This window comes from Eucyclogobius newberryi, unplaced genomic scaffold (genome assembly GCF_026437365.1).
Source record: "Eucyclogobius newberryi isolate DKJ021-1_F unplaced genomic scaffold, fEucNew1.0.hap1 SCAF_12, whole genome shotgun sequence".
In the NCBI taxonomy this organism is placed as follows: Eukaryota; Metazoa; Chordata; class Actinopteri; order Gobiiformes; family Gobiidae; genus Eucyclogobius; species Eucyclogobius newberryi.
This window is the reverse complement of record NW_027315746.1, coordinates 31,003,837-31,024,575: the sequence shown is the minus strand read 5'-3', so window position 1 is coordinate 31,024,575 and position 20,739 is coordinate 31,003,837. Positions and strand designations below refer to the sequence as shown.

Sequence of the window (20,739 nt, the reverse complement as noted above, 5' to 3'; positions counted from 1 at the left end):
AAGACAGAGTATCCTGTATTTCAGGTAGAAGTTGCAGATTCCTCAGGTTGTGATGGGCAAGACCCCTTCTTCTGGAAGTAATCACATTCCGTCTTACGGAATTGGAGAGAGTTACCTGATTCTTCTATGCTCGGATTTGTCTGTGTGTGGTTTTGATCCCGGCAGAGGCGACGCAATTTCACCCGCAAGCCAGCACGCCTTCCCCGTTTTCTTTGACACTTCCTCCTTAGTATGGAACAGCAGGGCATAGGCCTAACACAGTCCAGGGTTCTGGGGAAACCCTCATGATAAAACTGCTCCCCGCCGGTCTTATGAGCATATGTGTCCATGGCAGCTCGTATAAAGAGAAGTGCAATACGATCATAAACCAATTTCGATGCTGATATTGTAAGGAACTCCTGGATGAAAAGCCACATCACGACGTACACACAGAGGAAAGGTAGCGGTAGAAACCGATTGCACGCCGACAGACATACTGGCGCCATCTTAGTCACAGTGATCACAGGTTTTCTGACCTCAAGGATAGAACAGGTCTGACGCATCTCTTCCTTTCCCGGAGTTTATGTACCGCGCGCCGGCCTCTGCACATTTTGCGAAGAACTTCAGCTGGGATCTCGTGTCAGTCCCGGAGGAAAACCACCGCGCTCCTGAGCTCTAACAGCTGTTCCCTTGTGTAAACAAGCGCAGGCCGAGGGGGCCGGGGGCCAACGCGCATTGTAACGACAAAAACATACAATAACCCAACAACTCAAGTTGGAAGTCTAGGGGTAATAATGGACTCAGACTTGAATTTCAATATGTCAAATCAATAACATCAGCTTTTTACCATCCATCCCAGAACACTGCAGCTCGGGTCCTGACTAGAACCAGGAAGTACAGCGACATTAGTTCTGTTCTCAGGTCTCTGCACTTGCTCCCTGTGGCTCAGAGAATAGACTTTAAAGCAGCTCTGATTGTATACAAGTCTCTCAATGGTGTAGGGGACCCATATGTCCCAAAAAGACCTTTGAAAGACCGTACCTTTTCACAGCTCAGGCTTCATTGTCTTCCAAGCTCAGCTTCAGCAAAGGCTGAAGCGAACATTTTCATCAAAGAATCCACAAGTCAAGGGACCTTGGACTCATCAGCTCTTCGAACACTAAACCTGCACAAGATCAGCGCCCCGGACAGCTCCAAGGATTCAAAGAACTCTGAGGACGCAAAGACGTGAGAAGGCCTTGATCCAACCTTCCTTGAACACATGAGACCTGAGTGGCTGATATTTGCAGAGTGGCATTAAAGTCAGGTTCCCTTGAATTAGTCTACTAGAAATAACCAAAACTTAATTCTTAATACCAGCATTTCTACATCTTGGTACAAATGTGTGAGGAGGAAACGAGTATGCATACCCTACAATGGCCTAGCACCAAAGTACATCTCGGACATGTTAGTGAATATGAACTATCTCCGACTCTGAGGACCTCAGGGACCAACCTCATGCTGGTTCCCAGAGGGAGGACAAAACATGGAGAATCTGCATTTCAGTTTTATGCAGCTAAAATCTGGGACAGTCTTCCGGAAGATGTGAGACAGGCCTCCACTCTAGCAATGTTCAAGGAAGCTAAAATAGTTTTGTTGAGCTGTGCATATGACTGAAATTATTTTCTTTGCACTCTTCTTCACTTTTAAGTCTTTACCCAAGTCTATTTCTGTCATGTCTTTGTGATTTTAATGATTTTTTTTCCTGTTGCGTGAAGCACTTTGACTTGCCCTGTGTACGAATTGTGATCTACAAATAAACTTGTCTTGCCACAGGGACCCCCGGCACGCAAGGGGGTTTAGGGTTATTTTTTGCATTGTGGGATTTATAGATTTTTTTTATGCCCTGGACTGTTCTAACGGCAGCTGAGCTGGAGGGTCTGATAATCAGTTTACTGTGGCAAACAGGACAAACAAGTTGTTACTGCAGCTTCCAATTATTTCAGAAACATATCTTTCCCTAGTTCTACATAAAATGAGGTTGTACATGTACAACTTATCTCTATAAATCTTTTTTTTTTACCTGGAGCTTTGACTTGCACCACTGGGATATAAAGTTCCTCCAAAATTAATGTAAAGTTTTTTTTTATGGAGAACCAAGCCTAAATATTTGAGGGATTCCGTTTGCCATTTAAATGGGTAGGTCTTTCTAAATGTGCCTCGCTGCGGTAAAACCAGCAACAAGTCAGCGCAGACGGAACAGAGAAAAATGTTTTAGCTTGTTTCCCCCCCAAGTTAGTGATTTTCGTTTTATTGCAGAATGTGCAAGTTGGAGTCATGAAGTAGCCACTCCATGTATCAGATAACAGTATTGGCAGCATTGAAAGCATACATTAAGCCTTGAAAGATCGCTAGTTTTCAGCCTTCTCTGTCGGGACTTTTGGGGGTGTTACCTGAACTGCAGCAGCAGGCTGTGTTATTGTAGTCAGCCAATGGGCTGCAAGCAGATGGCTACTTATGCTGCGGCAGGCACACCCTGGTTGTTTGCAGCGTGAAGCATTGAAGACGGACACATCGAGGCAAACAGATGTACTTCAGAGATGACAACTTCTACAGCCCCAAACAAAGCGAACGTCTGCCAGGACCAGCTATATCATCGGAGGGAATGAAGTCTGCAGAAATACTTTCCAGTTCCTTATGGCGTAAGTAGTTCGTGTTTTCTATTCCTGTTCGGAGCTACTAGGCTAGCTGTTGTTGCTGCCGGCCTCTGCGGCGTATTTTTCGGCGTTAAATTGAATGTGACTGCTAGTTGCTAAATTACCATCACAAACTCTCATGTAACTAGCTGTTTTGGGTGGTGTAATTTCTGTTTCTTCGTGTTTTTTATTCCTGTTAGCGAGCTAAGTTCGGAGCTAGCTAGCCTAGGCTAGCTGTTGTTGTTACCGGCCTCTGCAACGTATTTTTCGGCATTGAGGCATCTTCCAACAACGCAAAACATCAATAATAATAATTACATATACATGTTCAAAATAATGCAATAGAAATACATAAAATACCCGGTGTCACATGGTCAGCACCATGGCGCGAACAGCGCCCGTTTAAGCTTCCAGGAAGTCCTGGCTCGGTTTCGGCCCAACGCGATGCATCAGCAGAGCTAGGCATCACGACAAAACAGGTAAAAACTGGCGTGTATGATTAGAATTAACCTAACGTGCGCAAGTGTGCAACCTTGGCGGATTAGTGACGGAGGACAAATAAAAACTGAAAAACAAAAACCCCAACAAGCCAAAAACTTAATTTTTATCAAATCTAACGCATAAATGACCTGCTGTCCCTGTCTTCCCCAGAGGCATACGGCCCCTCCACACGCTCAACACTGTGGTGCGCCAGCCACTCACACAACTTAATCATGACTACCCCCGTGTCTTGTGGCCTGATAGTCAGAGTCTTGAGGTCAGAGTGAGCGCTGAGAGCGTGCCGCTGAGAGAGAGGGGAGAGCGAGAGAGAGTTGCGCCTTGTCCCTTTTGCACTGTCCAGATAATCACAGTTATTTAGCCTTATACGGTCAGACCATGGGATATGTTAACTGTACTTAAACAGAATTTATTCTAAAAAGTGAGATGTACCAGCTTGGTAAGGCCAAAAAAGCCCTAAAAAAAAAAAACACACCCGTTTTTTCCTGCCAAGGGGGAACAAAAGTAGGCCAACTGGGTAGAAAAGCACCCAATCTGACAACACTGAAAATAAGAAATGCACATGTTAAAGGTGGAATGGACGATTTTTTTCAGCAATTTTTTTTATCATATTTCCTCGTGGCGTGGATAAATCTTTTGTCCTGCCACGTATCAATCATAAAACGCACCTACCGCTCACCTGCAGCCGCATGCGGTTCGTCCCCACGTTTCAGCGTGCCTAAGCGCATGGATCTATCATAATATAGTTCCCTCAGTGTACGGGGCAAAATGAAGACGGAGAAAGACAGTTCGAGCTGACGCAGAAGTGGACAGAAATCTACGGGAGACGAGAGAAGCGATGCGGTCCGTTGCGCTAATAAACAAACGCACGTGTGTGTTGTATCAGTCCACACGGGGGAGTGCGCATGCGCACTTCCGCCTGCGTTCTCAAATCGCCGAAAAATCGTCCATTGCGCCTTTTAAGTGACTGGAACTTGCATCAGTTTAGGAACTTGCATAAGTTGAGGACCATGCATAAGTTTAGGAACTTGCATACGTTTAGGAATTTGCATAAGTTTAGGAACTTCCATAAATTTAGGAACTTGCATAAGTTTAGGAACTTGCATAAGTTTAGGTCAGGTCCAAATTTCAGACAGAGACACTCTCGTTCTCTCTGTGTCCTCACTTTCTAGCCCCAGGACTGACTAGCACTAATGCTGCTGCTACGTAAGAGCCTCTATAAATATACCACCATATCTCCTGAGGAAATTACTGCAATTAAAAGTGGCTTCATCATCAGACTTTACTAAGAGAATTATGTGCACTCATGACGAGGGGCAGTCAGAAGCCAAGCCCAAGGGGACCAGGGACAGAACAGATAGACAGACCGAACAAAGAAGGAAAGAGTGAGTGGGGCATGGACGTACCTGGCCATGACCTCCAGATGGTCCTTCCTTGGGACACATAGAACAGAAGACAGAGTGAGACAGACAGATCTAACATGTGACAGCTCTCACACAGGGCGCACAAGACTGGAACCAGGGGACAAAGTCGCTCTGGTGTTCCCTTTGCGGCCTTAAACTCTCTATTGTAGAAAAAAATTAAGTTGTAGTCATCTGGACTCTGTTTTTAGAAAAACAAAACGTTTCGACCCCCATGCAAGAGTCATTCTCAATCTGCAAAAAGAGTCTTGGAACTCCGGGAAGATGGCTTGAAAGAGGAGTTAACGAGGCAACTTTTGTTAAAAATGAGAATCCGTCCTTAAACAGACATGGAGGTTTAAGATTCAACCATCCGGTCGTATATTATAGTGTCTTGGAACTCTGGAGCGGTAGATGCCCAGGTAATTCTGATGCTAATCAGGTACTCAGTGAGGAGTGCGCGAAAGTCAGTTTACAAAGGATGTAGATAGCCCATTACAGGGCTGTTAGTAAACAAAGAGGGCAGTTTCAAGTGAAACCAAATACTCCCCGGCTCCCGATACACCAACAAAAGCCCCACCACCCATCCCCTCTCGCCTTTCACCTGGTATCTCCCATAGATAGGATGCACTGGGTCTCAGCGTTGCCGGGACTTATAGTCATGTTAAAAATCAAACCAACCCAGCCCTGTGTAAAAACAGCCCCCCCTAGTGCTATTTCATTAGTCACGCCATACAGATCAGAGCAATTTGATTCATATTCCCTGGGAAAAGATAAGACCCAGTCCCACTGAAACTAATCTGAAACTTACTGTGCTAAATGTCAGATCTGTATCTAACAAATCAATCTTAATTAGTAATTAGGCCCGAGCGCCACAAGCTGGCGAGAGGCCTACTAATCTCGTAAGGCCGTGCGAAGCACGGCTGCGAAAGTGCGCACATAGTGCGCACGAAATCGAGCGCGAAGCGCTCGCCCACTTCCAAACACTCACTAACGCACTCCTTCACTCACGCACGCCCCGTGCATACTAATTAGTAGTAGGAAAATGGAACATTACCGTTGTAAACGGGCGAAGCCCGTGCAAAAGTGCGCACTAAACGAGCACTTTACAGTCCTCATCCCCATATAAAGCACTCATTTGTCCTAAGTATTTCACGAATACGTTCCCCATCTCTTGCATGTTCCGTGCATATAAGCATGTAATGCAAAAATGTAACATTATTACTGTATAGAGGGCCAAAAACACAAAGTGGGCGGAGCCCACTCAAAATTAACGAAAGTACCCGTCAGTGACAAGGGACCCACACCATGAGGTAGGAAAGCGCTCGCGCTTTCCGAAAATGTATAGTTTATGATATTTGAAAAATGGGAAACATTGTTTTCGCATCGGAATATTATTAGGCCCGAGCCCCAGCAGGGCGGAGGGCCTATTGCTCCCGCAACGCTGCCGAAGGCAGCGTTGCAACTGTCTGACCAAACATGCGGGCTGCGCCCGCATGTTTGGTACCCCGTCGCCCCTGGCAAGTACAGTGAACTAGCCCATGCCGAAGGCATGGATCATGCATACTTACTCCTATGACAGAAATAGTCAACAATGAGTGAATTCTGCTTTTTGAGCTCTAATTTGCCCCCCTGAACATGCTCAAAAACTCACCAAACTTTGCCCAAAATTCAGAATCGGCGAAAAATTTAATTTTTTCTGGGCCTTTTTTTTTTTTCGTTAAAAAATGGCGCGACAGCGCCACCGCCAAAAGTCAAAATACATTGCGCCTATGGGAGACGCCCCGGGGTCAACTTTGCCATAGAGCTACGAAATTCGGGACACGCATTCCTCTCGTGAGGACAAAAAAAAATGTTATTGTGGCCACGCCCCCAAACTTACCCTATGGCCGCCATCTTCCTTTGAAAATGAAAACACGCTGTGTTAGCCATTTTGTTCACGTCAAACTTTGACGAACTCCTCCTAGGGCGTTTTGCCCACCGACTTCAAAATCGGCGTACGTCCTCTGGACAAGTGGGGCATCTAAAGTTATCCAATTTTTTGAGATACCTTTTACGGTCTGTGTGCGGCACAGCCGCAAAGTTGGACAACTTATTTTGGAATATTGCAGATCTAAAAATTGCTCCCATTTGATCAAAACCAGTCCGATTAGGACCAAATTTGAATCAGTTGTTAAACTTTCTAGTTTGGACCAGTTTATGATGACAAAATTGAAATGGGCGCGATAGCGCCCCCTACAGAGTGACCTTTAAATTAACATTGAAGGTCAAAAATTTGTTTGACCAAAATGTTCTAAACTTTACCCAAAATTCTATTTTGCCGTCCCGATCAAAAAAGCTTATCAGACAAATGCCTTAATTTTTACGGCGTAGTCGTAGCGATGACAGAAACCTCCCATGTTATCCCTATGGGAAAACCGCAAAATCTCTCAAATATCCACATTTTTATGTTTTACACTTTAACGAACTCCTCCTAGTGCGTTTTGCCCACCAACCTCAAAATCGGTGTACGTCCTCTAGACAAATGGGGCATCTAAAGTTATCCAAATTTTAAGGATAGCTTTTACGGTCTCTGTGCGACGGAGCCGCAAACGTTTCCCAGAATTCTGACTATTTGGCCTTCAGAGTGGCCTATAAACAATAGAGTTTTTCCAAATGACATGATATTTTGAACAAAATTCTAATTTGCCATCCCGATCATAAAAGTATGAGAGCCAAAGTCATATTTTGTACGCCGTAACCGTAGCGATGACAGAAACATCCCATGTTATCCTTATGGGAAAATTGTAGAATCGCTCAAATCACCACATTTTTACGCTTCACACTTTAACGAACTCCTCCCAGGGCGATTGCCCGATCAAGTTCATATTTGGGGGAAATTATCTACACAAGTGGGGCATCAAAAGTTATCCATATTTTGATTTTAAATGGTACGGTCTCTGTGCCGTGGAGCTGCAAATAGAAATGGGGAAACGCCAAATCTTTGAAATGTTCACATTTATGCTTCACACTTTAACAAATTCCTCCGTGGGCAATAGCTCGATCAAGCTTTACTTTGGGAAATATCATCTACACAAGCGGAGCATCAAAAGTTATCCATATTTATATTCTGAGTGCTACGGTCTCTGTGCGGCGGAGCAGCACATTTGACTGACATTTGTGTTCATTTGCACTGGATTGGCCATGTCCAATGTGTCGCCGTCTGTCAAGTTCTTTTTTCATTCAAAACACAATAAGGGCGCCATCTTTATCAAGTCGAAAGTGCAGAGTCGGAAGGCCGGCGGCCCGCGAAGGCCGTTGGCTGCCGCTTGCGGCTTTAATTTCTTCTTCTTCTTCTTCTTCTTCTTCTTCTTCTTCTTCTTCTTCTTCTTCTTCTTCTTCTTCTTCTTCTTCTTCTTCTTCTTCTTCTTCTTCTTCTTCTTCTTCTTCTTCTTCTTCTTCTTCTTCTTCTTCTTCTTCTTCTTCTTCTTCTTCTTCTTCTTCTTCTTCTTCTCGGGACCAACCCCCCTATTTTTCACCCAGTGAACATTGACGAAAAGTCACAAAAATTTGCACACCTCTAAAAATCGTGCCTCTCTACATTCTGGCTACTTCCCTTTTCTAAAATTAAAAAAATTGGCGCGTTAGCGCCCCCAAATGTACCAAAAATGCATTGAGAGATGGGAAATGACCCAAAAAAAATCTGATCGTAGAATCATGAAATTTGGCGCAGAGGTAGATGGTGACAAGAGAAGTAAAAAATATTATTACGGCAATGCCGTCCGCCCAACCAAATGTCGGCCATATTGCTTCAAAAATGGCTAAGCATGACTCGGGAGTCTTTCCAAACGTCGTACTTTTACGAACTCCTCCCAGGGCGTTGGCTCTAAAAAGCTGAAATTTGGTGAAAATGCTACTGAGGAGTGGGACATCAAAAGTTATTCAAATTACATTGATACCTGTCACGGTCTCTGTGCGGCGAAGCCACAAACTGTAGCTAGAATTTCAGAAATCTCCCAAATTTAACATTTCTGCCGTTTGCGCAGATAAAGTCCGAATTGCGTCAAATTAGAATCAGTTGTTAAACTCTTTGCCCTAAACCTACTTGAAGTGAAATAAATTAATTTGGCGCCACAGCGCCCCCTACAGATTTTATATGGAGGTTAAATGTTTAGTTTAGGTTAAACTCAATTTTGGCATCCCCATCAAAAAAGTCAATGAGACCCATGTCATAATTGTTATGGCTTTGCCGTAGCGATGACCAAAACCTCCCATGTTATTCCAATGGGGAAATCGCCAGAACATGTTTACACTTTAGACTTTCACAAACTCCTCCCAGGGCGTTAGCCCTATTAGCCTGAAATTTGGTGAGACTCATCTTCAGGGGTGGACCATCAAAATTTATCCACATTTTTATTCAAAAAGTCACGGTGTCTGTGCGGCAAAGCCGCACATCTTGCCAAGAATTCAAAATAAAATTGCTTTTTGATGGTAAAACAAAGGGGAGAAGATGTGACAGCGTCACAGATTCAGCAGTAGGCGTAATAAAAGGACCATTGGGGCGCGTTAGCGCCGCCTCCTGTGGCGGCGTGGCGAGGGCCGATCATTGCCGCTTGCGGCTTTATTTAATTTCTTCTCATAACCTTGATAATCTTGTTTTTAACTGAAACATGGACTGAAACAACTTGACGAAAACACAGGAAATGTAGTTCTAATATAATCTGTTCCACTCAACTTAAAGTTTGAATCTGAAACACGAGAAAACAAAAAGGGTCTGTGCAATCTTTAGAGATTAAATAATTTCCCATAGGTTGTCCTTTGGGGCGTTTTCATCATTCGAGTATGTATCCTTTAAAATGGAGCTAAAATCTCCATCCATTCTCTTCATTGTTTAAGGCGTAATGGACGGTTTTTCGCCGATATGAGAACTCAAGCGGAAGTGCGCATGCGCACTCGCCCTGTGCGGAAGCAGAGAAAAGTCTCGCGGCTATACATGCGTTTGTTTATTAGCACGACGGATCGCATCACATCTCTCGTTTCTGTAGATTTCCGTCTCTTCTGAGCCAGCTCGAACTGTCTTTCTCCGTCTTAATTTTGTCCCGTACACTGAGGGAACTATATTATGATAGATCCATACGTTTAGACACAGGGAAACATGCTGCAGGTGAGCAGTAGGTGCGTTCTATGATTGATACGTGGCAGGACTAATTGGCAGTCCATGCCACTAGGAAATGAGATTCAGATTTGGCGCCAAAAAATCGTCCATTACGCCTTTAATACAAGCCTCTCCAGCGCTCCCAAAGATTTATTGATGATTTTAATGAGATGCAGAGGGCACACTCTAGAGCTCCTAATTACAAAGGGGGGTAATATTTCAAATGTCAATGTGGTCAGTGCTGCTCTGTCTGATCATTTCTGTGTCTTCTTTGACCTGTCTATTTTTCCAAAACCACTGGCTGGTCCTGCAGTTGTGAACTTGTTACATCTAGTGTTTTGAATGTTCTCGACGCAATTGTCCCTATGAAGGAGAAATTATGATTCGGTCAGGGCACAGAAAAGGGAGTGCCACCGGGCCGAGTGGAAATGGCGCAAGTAGAAGCTCCAGGTTCAAAAAGAGATTTAACTCGCTGTTGTGTAATGAGTTTGCATTATTCTTTAATGACGAAGTTCAGGGTATTAAAAATTGTATAAATCCCACAATGCAAAAAATACCCTAAAACCACATAGACACTGAGAGGATACTCACTTTGCACCAGTAACTGACAAAACTGTCCAGGAGATCATCACCAGTCTGAATGTGTTACCCACCAGATTTCTAAAGTCTGTGTTGAGCAATTTGTTAGCACCACAGAGTTAGCATATCGCTTCAATCTCAAACATTCCCAATGTCTTTGAAAACTGCGGTTATAAAGCCTCTCCTAATTACCGGCCCATCTCTAATCTGCCATTTTGGGGCAAAGTCCTTGAAAAGGTTGTTTACCAACAGCTCACGGATTTCCTCTTAATAAACAACTCATTTGATGTTTTTCAGTCAGGTTTTAGACCTCATCACAGCACTGCTCTTGTCAAGGTGACAAATGACATTCACCTCAACACTGACCTCAGAGCACATGCGCAGTGGAGGAGTTGTGCTGCGTTGCTTTTCTCGTGGTGTTATGGAGTTTTAATGGCGAACCATGGCTTTGGTTTATTAACTTTACAGAGTCCAAAAACGGAGGCGATGGGCTGGGACGCGCATATACTTTAGATGTGAGCAGAGTTCAGTCAATATCATTATTTGCTCCAAGAACTGCGTCTTAAGGACTTTTTTTTTTATTGCTGTGAGGTTTGTTTTGGGTCTTCTTCCGGGTTGCGCATAGCACGTCACTGGATCGTCATCTCTGATTGGCCACTGCTCATGCCCCTGACCTGTGGGATGCCCCAAGGGTCCCCACAGCTCAACCTCTACATGCTGTCGTTAGGTCAGCTGATATGCAGTGAAAATGTGTCGACGACACTCAGATCTATGTTTCACTATTGGCAGGTGAATATGGACCAGTGGATTCACTGTGTAACTGCATCACACAGATCAGTGTATGGATGCAAAACAACTTTCTCCAGCTGAATTCAGACAAGACTGAAATCATCGTCTTTGGGCCACAGAAACAAAGAGAAAATGTTAGTGGTCACCTCCAGTGTCTCCTCCTTTGAAATCCTTCAAATGAAGTTAGAAATCTGGGGTTAATAATGGACTCAGACTTAAATTTTAACAGGCCACGTCAAATCAATAACATCAGCAGCTTTTGATCATAAGCAGATTTGGAGAGACTTATCCATGCGCTTGTCTCCAGTAGATTAGACTACTGTAACGGCTGCTCACTGGCCTCTCCAAACGAGCTGTAAAACAGCTGCAGTACATCCAGAACGCTTCTGCTCGGGTCCTGACTAGAACCAGGAAGTACGATCACAGTAGTCCCATTCTCAGGTCTCTGCACTGGCTCCCTGTGGCTCAGAGAATAGATTTTAAAAGCAGCTTTGGTTGTATACAAGTCTCTCCATGGCCTAGCACCAAAGTACATCTCGGGCATGTTAGTGCCATATGAACAATCTCGGACTCTGAGGACCTCAGGGACCGGCCTCCTGCTGGTGCCAGAGTCAGGACTAAACATGTGAAATCTGTGTTTCAGTTTTATACAGCTAAAATCTTGAACAGAAGATTGGAGACAGGCCTCTACTCTGGTAATGTCCAAATCTAGGGTAAAGCAGTTATGTTTAGCTGTGCATATGACTGAAATGATTTTCTTCGCACTCTTCTCTTTCATTTCTTAAACTGTTTTGTGATTTCTGTCATTTCTTTGTGATTTGAATGCATTTTTTTCCTGTTGTGTGAAGCCCTTTGAATTGCCTTGTGTATGAATTGTGCTCTAAAAATTGCCTTGCCAGATGACTACAACTGAATATTTTTCTACTATGAAATACTCCTGGACGAATGAGGGTTTACACTGACTTAAGCTCTCTACATTTCTATTTACCAGCAGTGTCTTGACTCAAGCAAAGCCCATATCTTCGCTTGACAAACATGTCAGGACACATTTCATAAAAATAATACTTCTCAAAGTTTTACAATACATTCACTGAGCTCCAAATTGTTTGTTAAAAAAAACAAGGGAAGGAAGTAAAATTAAATGTGTTGAGTGAGGGACTTACCTGAAACACGGCAAAGAAATTATGGTTTCATAGAATCTCCACGTGGCGATAAGGTCCTCCCTGATCGGGTTGGTGGAGTAGTATCTCCAGGCTGCCTGGAGAGGTCAAAGGAGAGGTCAAAGGAAAGGTCAAAGGACAGATCAAAGGACAGGTAATAGGCCTTGTGGAGTTAAAGTCACTTTTTCTCTGTCTTACCTGGATGAGTCCAGCAGCTGGGTGTCTGCGCTTCTCAAAGTGCTTCTGTCTGTGCTGCTCCTGCACCTTCAGAGCCAGTCCCGAGCCTAGGATGCCCTGTGTATGCAAGAGAAAGTGTGAAAACTGCACCAAAATATAATTTATGAAAATTGATATTAGCAGGACCTGCCCTACCCTACATACAAATTAACATGTAACTGCATAGAAAAATAGAGCACCTTTTTTATTTTATTTTTTCAAAATACAAATTCTGAAAAATGTTGCACAGACTTCTGTTTACTGCGCTGAGTAGTTGCACTGCTATGCCCTGCTAAAGTTATTTGCCTTTTAAATATGTTTTTTGCCTACAACCAAGGAGCAAGACGCTGTAAGAGATGACATATTGAAAAGGCAAGAAAACTAAAAGAGAACAAAAAACTGAAGAACTATAAACTTGTGGGAAAACCGACATCCCCACAAGCTTATGTAAAAGCCCTGTAAAGGGGGACATTTATGAGAAATAAAGCAAGGACACGTCTTTCTTCATGCCGTGCTGGTTTATAACTGAGTTCAATACCATCAACAACTCAAACAGTAGTCATCCAGAATATATATTGTATTCACCTTTAAAACAATATTTTACAGTGTTTCAAAATACCACTGCTATATACAGTCTTTGGTAAATAACACAGATCATAATATTGGACATAAGATTTAGCTGCAATTGTTACTTCCCCTGCTAGCGCAGCAACAAGGAGTTAATGCTAATATTGTTATCTCACTAGTGCTGCTCATGACTTTGTATCAACAGTGTAAATACAACTTCAGTCAATACATTTAATATGAACCATCTTCCACTTGCATACATTTGGTACAAAACATTAGAGGTTGGTTGTACCATCGTACAGTGCTACCATACCTGAAAGGGGGATATTTATGAGAAACAAAGGAAGAACACGTCTCTCTTCATGCTGTGCTGGTTTATAACTGAAGAAGAGATGTGCATGATGCTCAAGAGCACTGAACTCCCCCTACTGGTCTTGCAATGTTATTGCACTTTCAACATAAAATAAATCAAATCAGCTGGTTACACTAACAGCGCTAAAGCTAGCACAGCAACAGCCACGCAGCAGAGTCCAGCCGCCGGTAGGGATCACCAGGGCCCGCGGAGGACAAAAGGGAAAGAAGACATGATAACTCTACAACAGGTGGTGAAGTGAAGTGTAGCGTGATATGGCATTGTTGAGAAGTGAAGAGATACTGAAGCTGAGGGCGGCAGGAGGAGGAGGGGGGTGGCGCGCCCTTTGCCAAAGCAGAGCAAGTGAAAACCGAGGTGGTTAAACTCCGGGTGGAGACAAAAAATACAAAAGCGAGATTCTGGATTTGAAGTCCAGGTCTCGCAGGAACAATATCAGACTTGTGAGTCCGGTCGGACTACAAAATCCTGGAAAATAAAATTGGAGAAACCTGACCAGAACATCAATGTTAAAGTCCTAAACTGGTAGGCTTAAAATCAACCACACAGATTTGAGATTTAGTTTGGATAACAAAAGGGATACAATTTATTTCTACAAGAATTTTAGAGAAAATCACATGTAAAGCTTTGATAGGTTGAAAAAATCCTTTGGCCTCGAGAAACAGGACTTATATATTTACAAATAAGGAGTTATTATAACCAAGAAATTAAACAAAGCAATGTCCACTTAAATCCTTTGATTTAAAGTTTCCAGGGAATCAGGGTGGGGGCTCTGTCTCAGGTGATCAGCCCAGCTGATTAAGAACCCCTCCTTTTAGATGGTGAAGATGATAGAGACATGGGGTGGGAGGATGGGGTCCAAGAGAGCAGAGACAACCAGAGATGATGGGATAGGCCTGTATAAATAGGGCTTCTGGGTATTTAGATGTGTGGTTGAAGAATGGAGGAGTGGTTGCAGAAGAAGGAGTAGGAGGTTGAGGCGTGGTCCACCTCCTGAACCTCAGTCAATGATTAACAATCATTAACTATATTTCACTTGCAAGGAACACGCCACAACAATGGAATACGAGTGAATATTTATTGATAATAGTGATGATGATTATGATGACGATAACATTGATGATAGATCGATGATAGATCTATGGTAGATCGATGGTAGGTTGATAGTAGGTTGACTCAGGATGGGGGTTCCCTTGTTCAGGACAGTAAGATAGTAGATAGTAGCAGATAGTAATAACATTGCTATGAGCGATGAATGAGCTTAATTAATGAATGAACTTAATGGTAAAAGAGCTGAATGAGATTGAGAATGAGTGGGATGAAAGATAAGAGGGTAGTCTGATTTAGGATGGTTGTTGAAGATCGAAGAAAAGGAATGGGATGGTCAGCGTCAGATTTCGGGAGAGTGAGGAGGAGTTGGCCGATTATGGTGACTTGAGTATTTCGGGTGACCGATTGATAGAGGAGTAGAGTAAGAGTCTAGAGAACAATGAAATACGGCATAATGGAATATCTCTTACTCATCTACTAGAGAGGCGTTGTCAAATGAGTGCCTTCTGACTCATAAAACCCCCAAAGCATCCCTGGAACGATAGTAGGGTATAATTCAAATGGCTTTTTTAGTTTTATACATCTAAAGCAGGCTGAACAGATTAGGCCAATTAGGTTTCTCTCAGAGTGGTTTGCAATCAGGTCTAGAACATTATGATCTGTTGGTGGAGTGTTAATATTTAGTGCCCCATCAATAAGTCCTTTAAGCAGTAATATTTTTCCCTTTTTTCTGTTCAAAGGATATTCAGCTTGAGACCAAAATTACTACAACTTCCCTTTCATGTTAACCATTGTATGAGGATTCGTATTATTTCTTATAACCATATTTAGTTGATGTTCTCGTCATCTAGATGGGTTTCTTGTAAATAAGTAAATAAATACCCTATTTTTTATATCTTATCTTCGACCGTTTCCGTTTCCAGATTCACTTTCCAGAGGCCATTGGTTTAATTGTGTTGAATTCACCCTCAGTATTTTGGCAATATCATGAAACTCTCTAGTCGAACACAGAGTATACACACAAGAACTACATAAGCACGAAGACCAAAAAAGGGAAACTGAAAAACAAAAGGATCCATGCTAAAAACATGCAATGACCCCAAAAGCAAATCAAATAAAGATCAACAATGTCCAGAAGCGAGATATATGCTGTGTGCTACTAGCCCACAGTCCCCTACTGCCCTGAGCTGACAAAGGGACTCCCTTGAAACTAACCTGCCTTTTTATCTGTAATGATGAATGTCCAGTGTCCAAAGTGAAAGGACACTGGACATGACTTGTTTTTGTCACTTGACCAAAGTGAAAGGACACTGGACAATCAAATGCTTATCGTGGTGCAATCGTGCTGAATGAGAATTAATTGGATAACAAGGACTGTTATTGCCCAATACAGATTTAACAGGTAAACAAAGGCAGGGTTAGTTTCAGGGGAAACTATTCCCTCATTCTACATTGGCTCATTCCTGCATGAATGAGGGATTACACAGATTTGTTCAAATTTTCTAATAATTTCTTAAACTCACAGCAGGCAGTGCAAAGAAGGAGACTCCAATGAGAGCAAAGGTGCCGGCCAACAGCCTCCCTGCCCATGTCTTTGGTGTCTTGTCTCCGTACCCAATGGTGGTCAGTGTGATCTGTCAGGCAGAAATAATCAATTTACTTAAAATTTAGTTATTCACATACCGTATTTTCCGGATAATAAATTGCACCTTTTTACATAGTTTTGGCCGGGGTGCAACTTATACTCCGGATCAACTAATATAATTTATTATTTTCACAATGGCAACGGCATCTGGCATTTCACATAAGGGCGCTCTAGGCTCTAAGCGAAGCAGAAGAAGAATTGGCACTTCCTCTACCTCCGGACTTTGGGAAGTTGTTTAGAAGTGAAACCGAGGAAGAATAATTCAATGGATTTAGTGATTTGGGGTAATACTGATGCTTTGGTAAATTTGTCAGTATGTTCTTTATGCTATAGTTATCTGAATAAATAGTAATATGTTCCATCCATCCATCCATTTTCTACCGCTTGTTCCCTTTCGGGGTCGCGGGTGACTGGAGCCTATCCCAGTGACTTCGGGCCTTAGGCGGGGTACACCCTGGACAGTGGCCAACTTGTCGCAGGGCCAACACAGAGACATAGACATTACAGACAGTTCACGCTCACATTCATTCACTAGGGCCAATTTACAGTCACCAATTTTGCCTAACACATGCATGTCTTTGGACGGTGGGAGGAAGCCGGAGAACCCGGAGAGAACCCACGGTAACACGGGGAGAACATGCAGACTCCACCCAGAGAGATCATGTGATGTTGGTCTGGGAATCGAACCCACGATCTCCTTCTTGGGAGGCAAGAGCGCTAACCGCCTTTGCCACCGTGCACCCTGCTAATATGTTACGTTAACATATCAGACACTTGCGACAGTTTGTTAGTTTGTTGTCTATGCGTCACGTAGCTGAAGGTGTTACGTTTGCATACGTACACCTATTCATTATTTTAAGTTGCATTTCAAGATGGAATGTCTGTTCTTGGTCTTGGATATGATCAAATAAATTTCCCCCAAAAATGCGATTTATATGTGTTTTTTTTCTTCTCTATTATGCACTTTTTGGCGGGTGTGATTTATAATCCGGACAATACGAGAGTCTCTTCTGTACACTATATCCAAATTGCATAGTTTGGGTGCAATCTTGGGAATATTAAGAGCAAAAAAGTTTCAATTTGACTATATAGGTTTCCATTTGCCTGAGATTATCAGAACATAGACAATTTTAAATTGACTAATTACATTTAATTGCTTTGGACTGTGGACATTCCATATTTGTTCTGTTACAGAAGAGCATGTGTAAATAACCAACTCTGCGTGTGGCAGTAGAGCCTGGATACATCTAACTGCCACACCGTAAATGCTGTTCATGTTATGTCATTTGCCCTTTTGACCTTATACACTACCTGCTTACTGTGTTGTTGCTCCACATTGGTCTCCATGTCCAGGTAGTATTTTAGCACTACTACACTACTACTGTCTGGAAGATACCATTTTGTATGAACCTATTTGCTTAGTTAGGGATCATCTCAAAATGGGTTTGAAGCTGAAAAGACTTAATATTTTTCATCTTGAAAAATATTAAGGGGGGGGGGGCTTTGAAGCTTCAATACATCGTTGTGGGAGTAATTGTTTTTAAATGCTAAAAAACTCTATCAGCAACGAGCATTAGGCCAACATTAGACGGTGGGTGCGTGCGCGGAGTACGGCGTGCTGTGGCCCGCGCGAGGGGCGGGGCGTCGTCGTCGCCAACGCGGCTGGTGCAGAAAAGTTGTCCAATCACAGAAGACTTGAGATTCTCACTGAGACAAAAGCGCGTGTTCTGCTTCTGTCATTCTGACAGCACGTCTAAGGTCTAAACTCAGGCAATTGACAATTACAGGTTTTGACAAGAAACATTAGTTTCTCACTCTCTCATCCTCTTGAGACTATCTCAATGTGGTCATCTCACAATTTTGGTTGAATGGGATGTGTCGTAGGGCTCCTAGGGCCCGTGGACCATGTGGATTGAGTAAACAAACGACAGGTGACATTATTTGGAGAGTTCATAACTTCTAAATATAAACTTACCAAAGGATCTTCAGGGATGTTCACTAGAGGTGAGCAGGGTCTTTCAAGCTACTATCGTTTTATCAACGAGTAAAATTTTATGTGAAGCCAGACAAAGTCTTTTTGGGGTGGGGGGGAAGGGGTCCAGAGAGAGAAGGTCCAGAAGTCTTTTCAGCTTCAACCCATTTTGAGAAGATCTCTTAGTGTGCCATGGTGCAACCGTGGACCCATGTTCAAGTGTAACCTCCGGGATTTTCACCGCGCTGATTGCCGGTCGTTACTTGCAATGTCTAAGCCTATGTTATGTATTACGCCCGATTTCAGGTTTGTGGCCAGATGTATCTACCTCTGTATCTACCTGCGTTGCAACAATGAAATTTCCCCATGTGTGGACAATAAAGGATTATCTTATCTTATCTTATACATTTTTGTTCTGTAGAATCCCCCACATTAGACCCTATCTTGCCTTCCGAGGATACATGCTATATGTCAAGCACCTCACATTGCAGGCCAAGGCTGTGATTTGAATTACTTGGTGTTCTGTGTTCACGTAAAGCGGGACTGAGATGAAACAAATCATTTTAACTCACTAAACTATTAAAACAATGAACTATCAAAGGGTTTATAATTAATGTATGTATAAATAATTGTTTTATACAACTCTAAACTTGAAATTGGTTCTGAGCTAATATCTCAGGTGGCGTTGTTGATTTTCTATTTGTTTACAGCTAAAGTTAAAATTAAATTACAACACACTACTCTGCTACACATGGATAATATCAAATGCACTTCTGAGGACTGTCATATTTCAGGCAAATTAGCAGACAGCTCATTGAATAGGAAAACAAATCTGAAATTTATCTGAGATATCAATTTGAAACTTCTGCAGTTTATTTACTAATGTATTACAAGTTTTACATATACAAGTATGGTATTTTTTTATATGTAAAAACTGCCAAAGCTACACACATTTGAGACATATAAATCTGAAAGGCGTCAGCATTACATTTCTTGCCTATTTTTTTAATTTGATACAAAAAAATACATAAATGACTTTGGCTATCTTATTTTGTCTTTAAGTAAAGTAAACAAGAGATTGCTGAAAATGTGTTTAAAAATTCAACTTTCACCTCGTTTTCAATTTAAATGAATCAGGCTTGGAATTAGATAAACAAATCTTGTTCAGTCCAAGATTGTAATTTTTGGTGTGTCTAGATGCTACTTAAAGAACTGGCATTTATATCTCTATGGGAGAGAAACGTATTTTAAGTTACTATATGCCCCAAATAAATCCATGGAATCAAGAGGATTAAACATAAATATTTTTTTGTTTATATTAATTCAAATCTAACAAGTTTTTGCATGCTGTCATAATTTCCTTGCCAGCCGCAGCAAGGGGCTGGCGATTAAATGGGGATGGCTCTCCTGCAGCCAGTAAATACTAAAAAAATGTTTTTGAGTTTTCACTGAAAGCAGTGAGTGTTTTCTTACCAGTCCCCACCAGAGGGCGTCAGCATATGTGTCAAAGTCCTGCGTCCGTGGCTGCACCGTGCCTGTGTCATCGTTTGCCATCTCCATGGAAACATCATCCTTTTCCACCAGATAGACCAGGAAGGAGGCCAGGATCAGGGACAAGAAGCCAATGTACCAGGCTGTGATCAGCTCCTGAGGACAACAACAATGTGCTCTACAACTCGGTGGGAAGTTGAAACTGACTTGTGCTTTTGTACAGGTTATGTACTTCTAATCATGCCAATTCAAAATTGCTTCAAAATGTCTTCTTTCATTTTTGCCTCATTTTTGTCCGTGGAGCTTTTTTGCCTTGCTCAAATTTACATTAAGTTTTCATTTTCCATATAAAGTTGTTTCTCTGTTGCAGCCTTAAAGGCGTAATGGACGATTTTTTTTGGCGGCAAATCTGAGTCTCATTTCCTCGTGGCGTGGACTGCCGATTAGTCCTGCCACGTATCAATCATAGGATGCACCTACTGCTCACCTGCAGCCTCGTCGGCTCGTCCCCAGGAGAGCAGCATGTTTCCCTGTGTCTAAACGCATGGATCTATCATAATATAGTTCCCTCAGCGTACAGGACAAAATTAAGCCAGAGAAAGACAGTTTGAGCTGGTTCAGAATAGACCCTGTCTTGTAAAATATATGGATGTCACACTACGAGATGTCAGGAATATGAAGTCGTAAGACAGCTCACAGTCACACAAATAGTCGTGGCAATGACGGAAGTTTGTCTGAGCAAATATCAGGCTGTAGGCTCCGAGTGGTGAAGTCACCAGAGTTGTATCCGTTAGCTGAGACTATTGTTCTACATGCTAGCGGTGCTTCTGTGCTTGTAAAAGTTAGTAAATGAAAGAGAAATGTACAGTTGGTCCTGTTCACGACAGATCTCTTCTGTTACTTTGAGGAGCGCTGATCTTTACTAGTATCCACATGTTTGTTGTTCACACTGTGACCAAGATTCCAAAATATCAGACATGTTGTGGTAGTTTAAGCTTTGTCTCTGTCTCACTGTGAGACCTATGACTCGCAATTTTGAGCCATCACTCAAGAATTTCCTTATGATCAGAATTTTTTCAGCCAAAATCTTGCAGTGGACACCCGGCTTAAATTACGCGGTAACAAACCCTGTATTAGTACCAAATGTGGGTGTCTGCAGTCTAAGTCGCATATAGTTTCAGTTTTATTGCTCGTTTTAAAGGTGCACTACACAG

General features: G+C 42.5%; 1 protein-coding gene across 1 annotated transcript in view; it reads right to left on the bottom strand.

The window, feature by feature from the left end:
* The window catches only part of kcnq3 (potassium voltage-gated channel, KQT-like subfamily, member 3), a 213,704-nt gene that overhangs the window by 45,301 nt on the left and 147,664 nt on the right, over window positions 1–20,739 (bottom strand). Inside the window, exons 6-10 of the mRNA XM_072441893.1 lie at window positions 19,508–19,681; window positions 15,941–16,051; window positions 12,413–12,508; window positions 12,218–12,312; window positions 4,559–4,585 (exon numbers count right to left, since the gene is read on the bottom strand). Of these exons, the coding sequence (XP_072297994.1) occupies window positions 4,559–4,585; window positions 12,218–12,312; window positions 12,413–12,508; window positions 15,941–16,051; window positions 19,508–19,681 (503 nt within the window). The remainder of the gene's footprint in view (window positions 1–4,558; window positions 4,586–12,217; window positions 12,313–12,412; window positions 12,509–15,940; window positions 16,052–19,507; window positions 19,682–20,739) is intronic.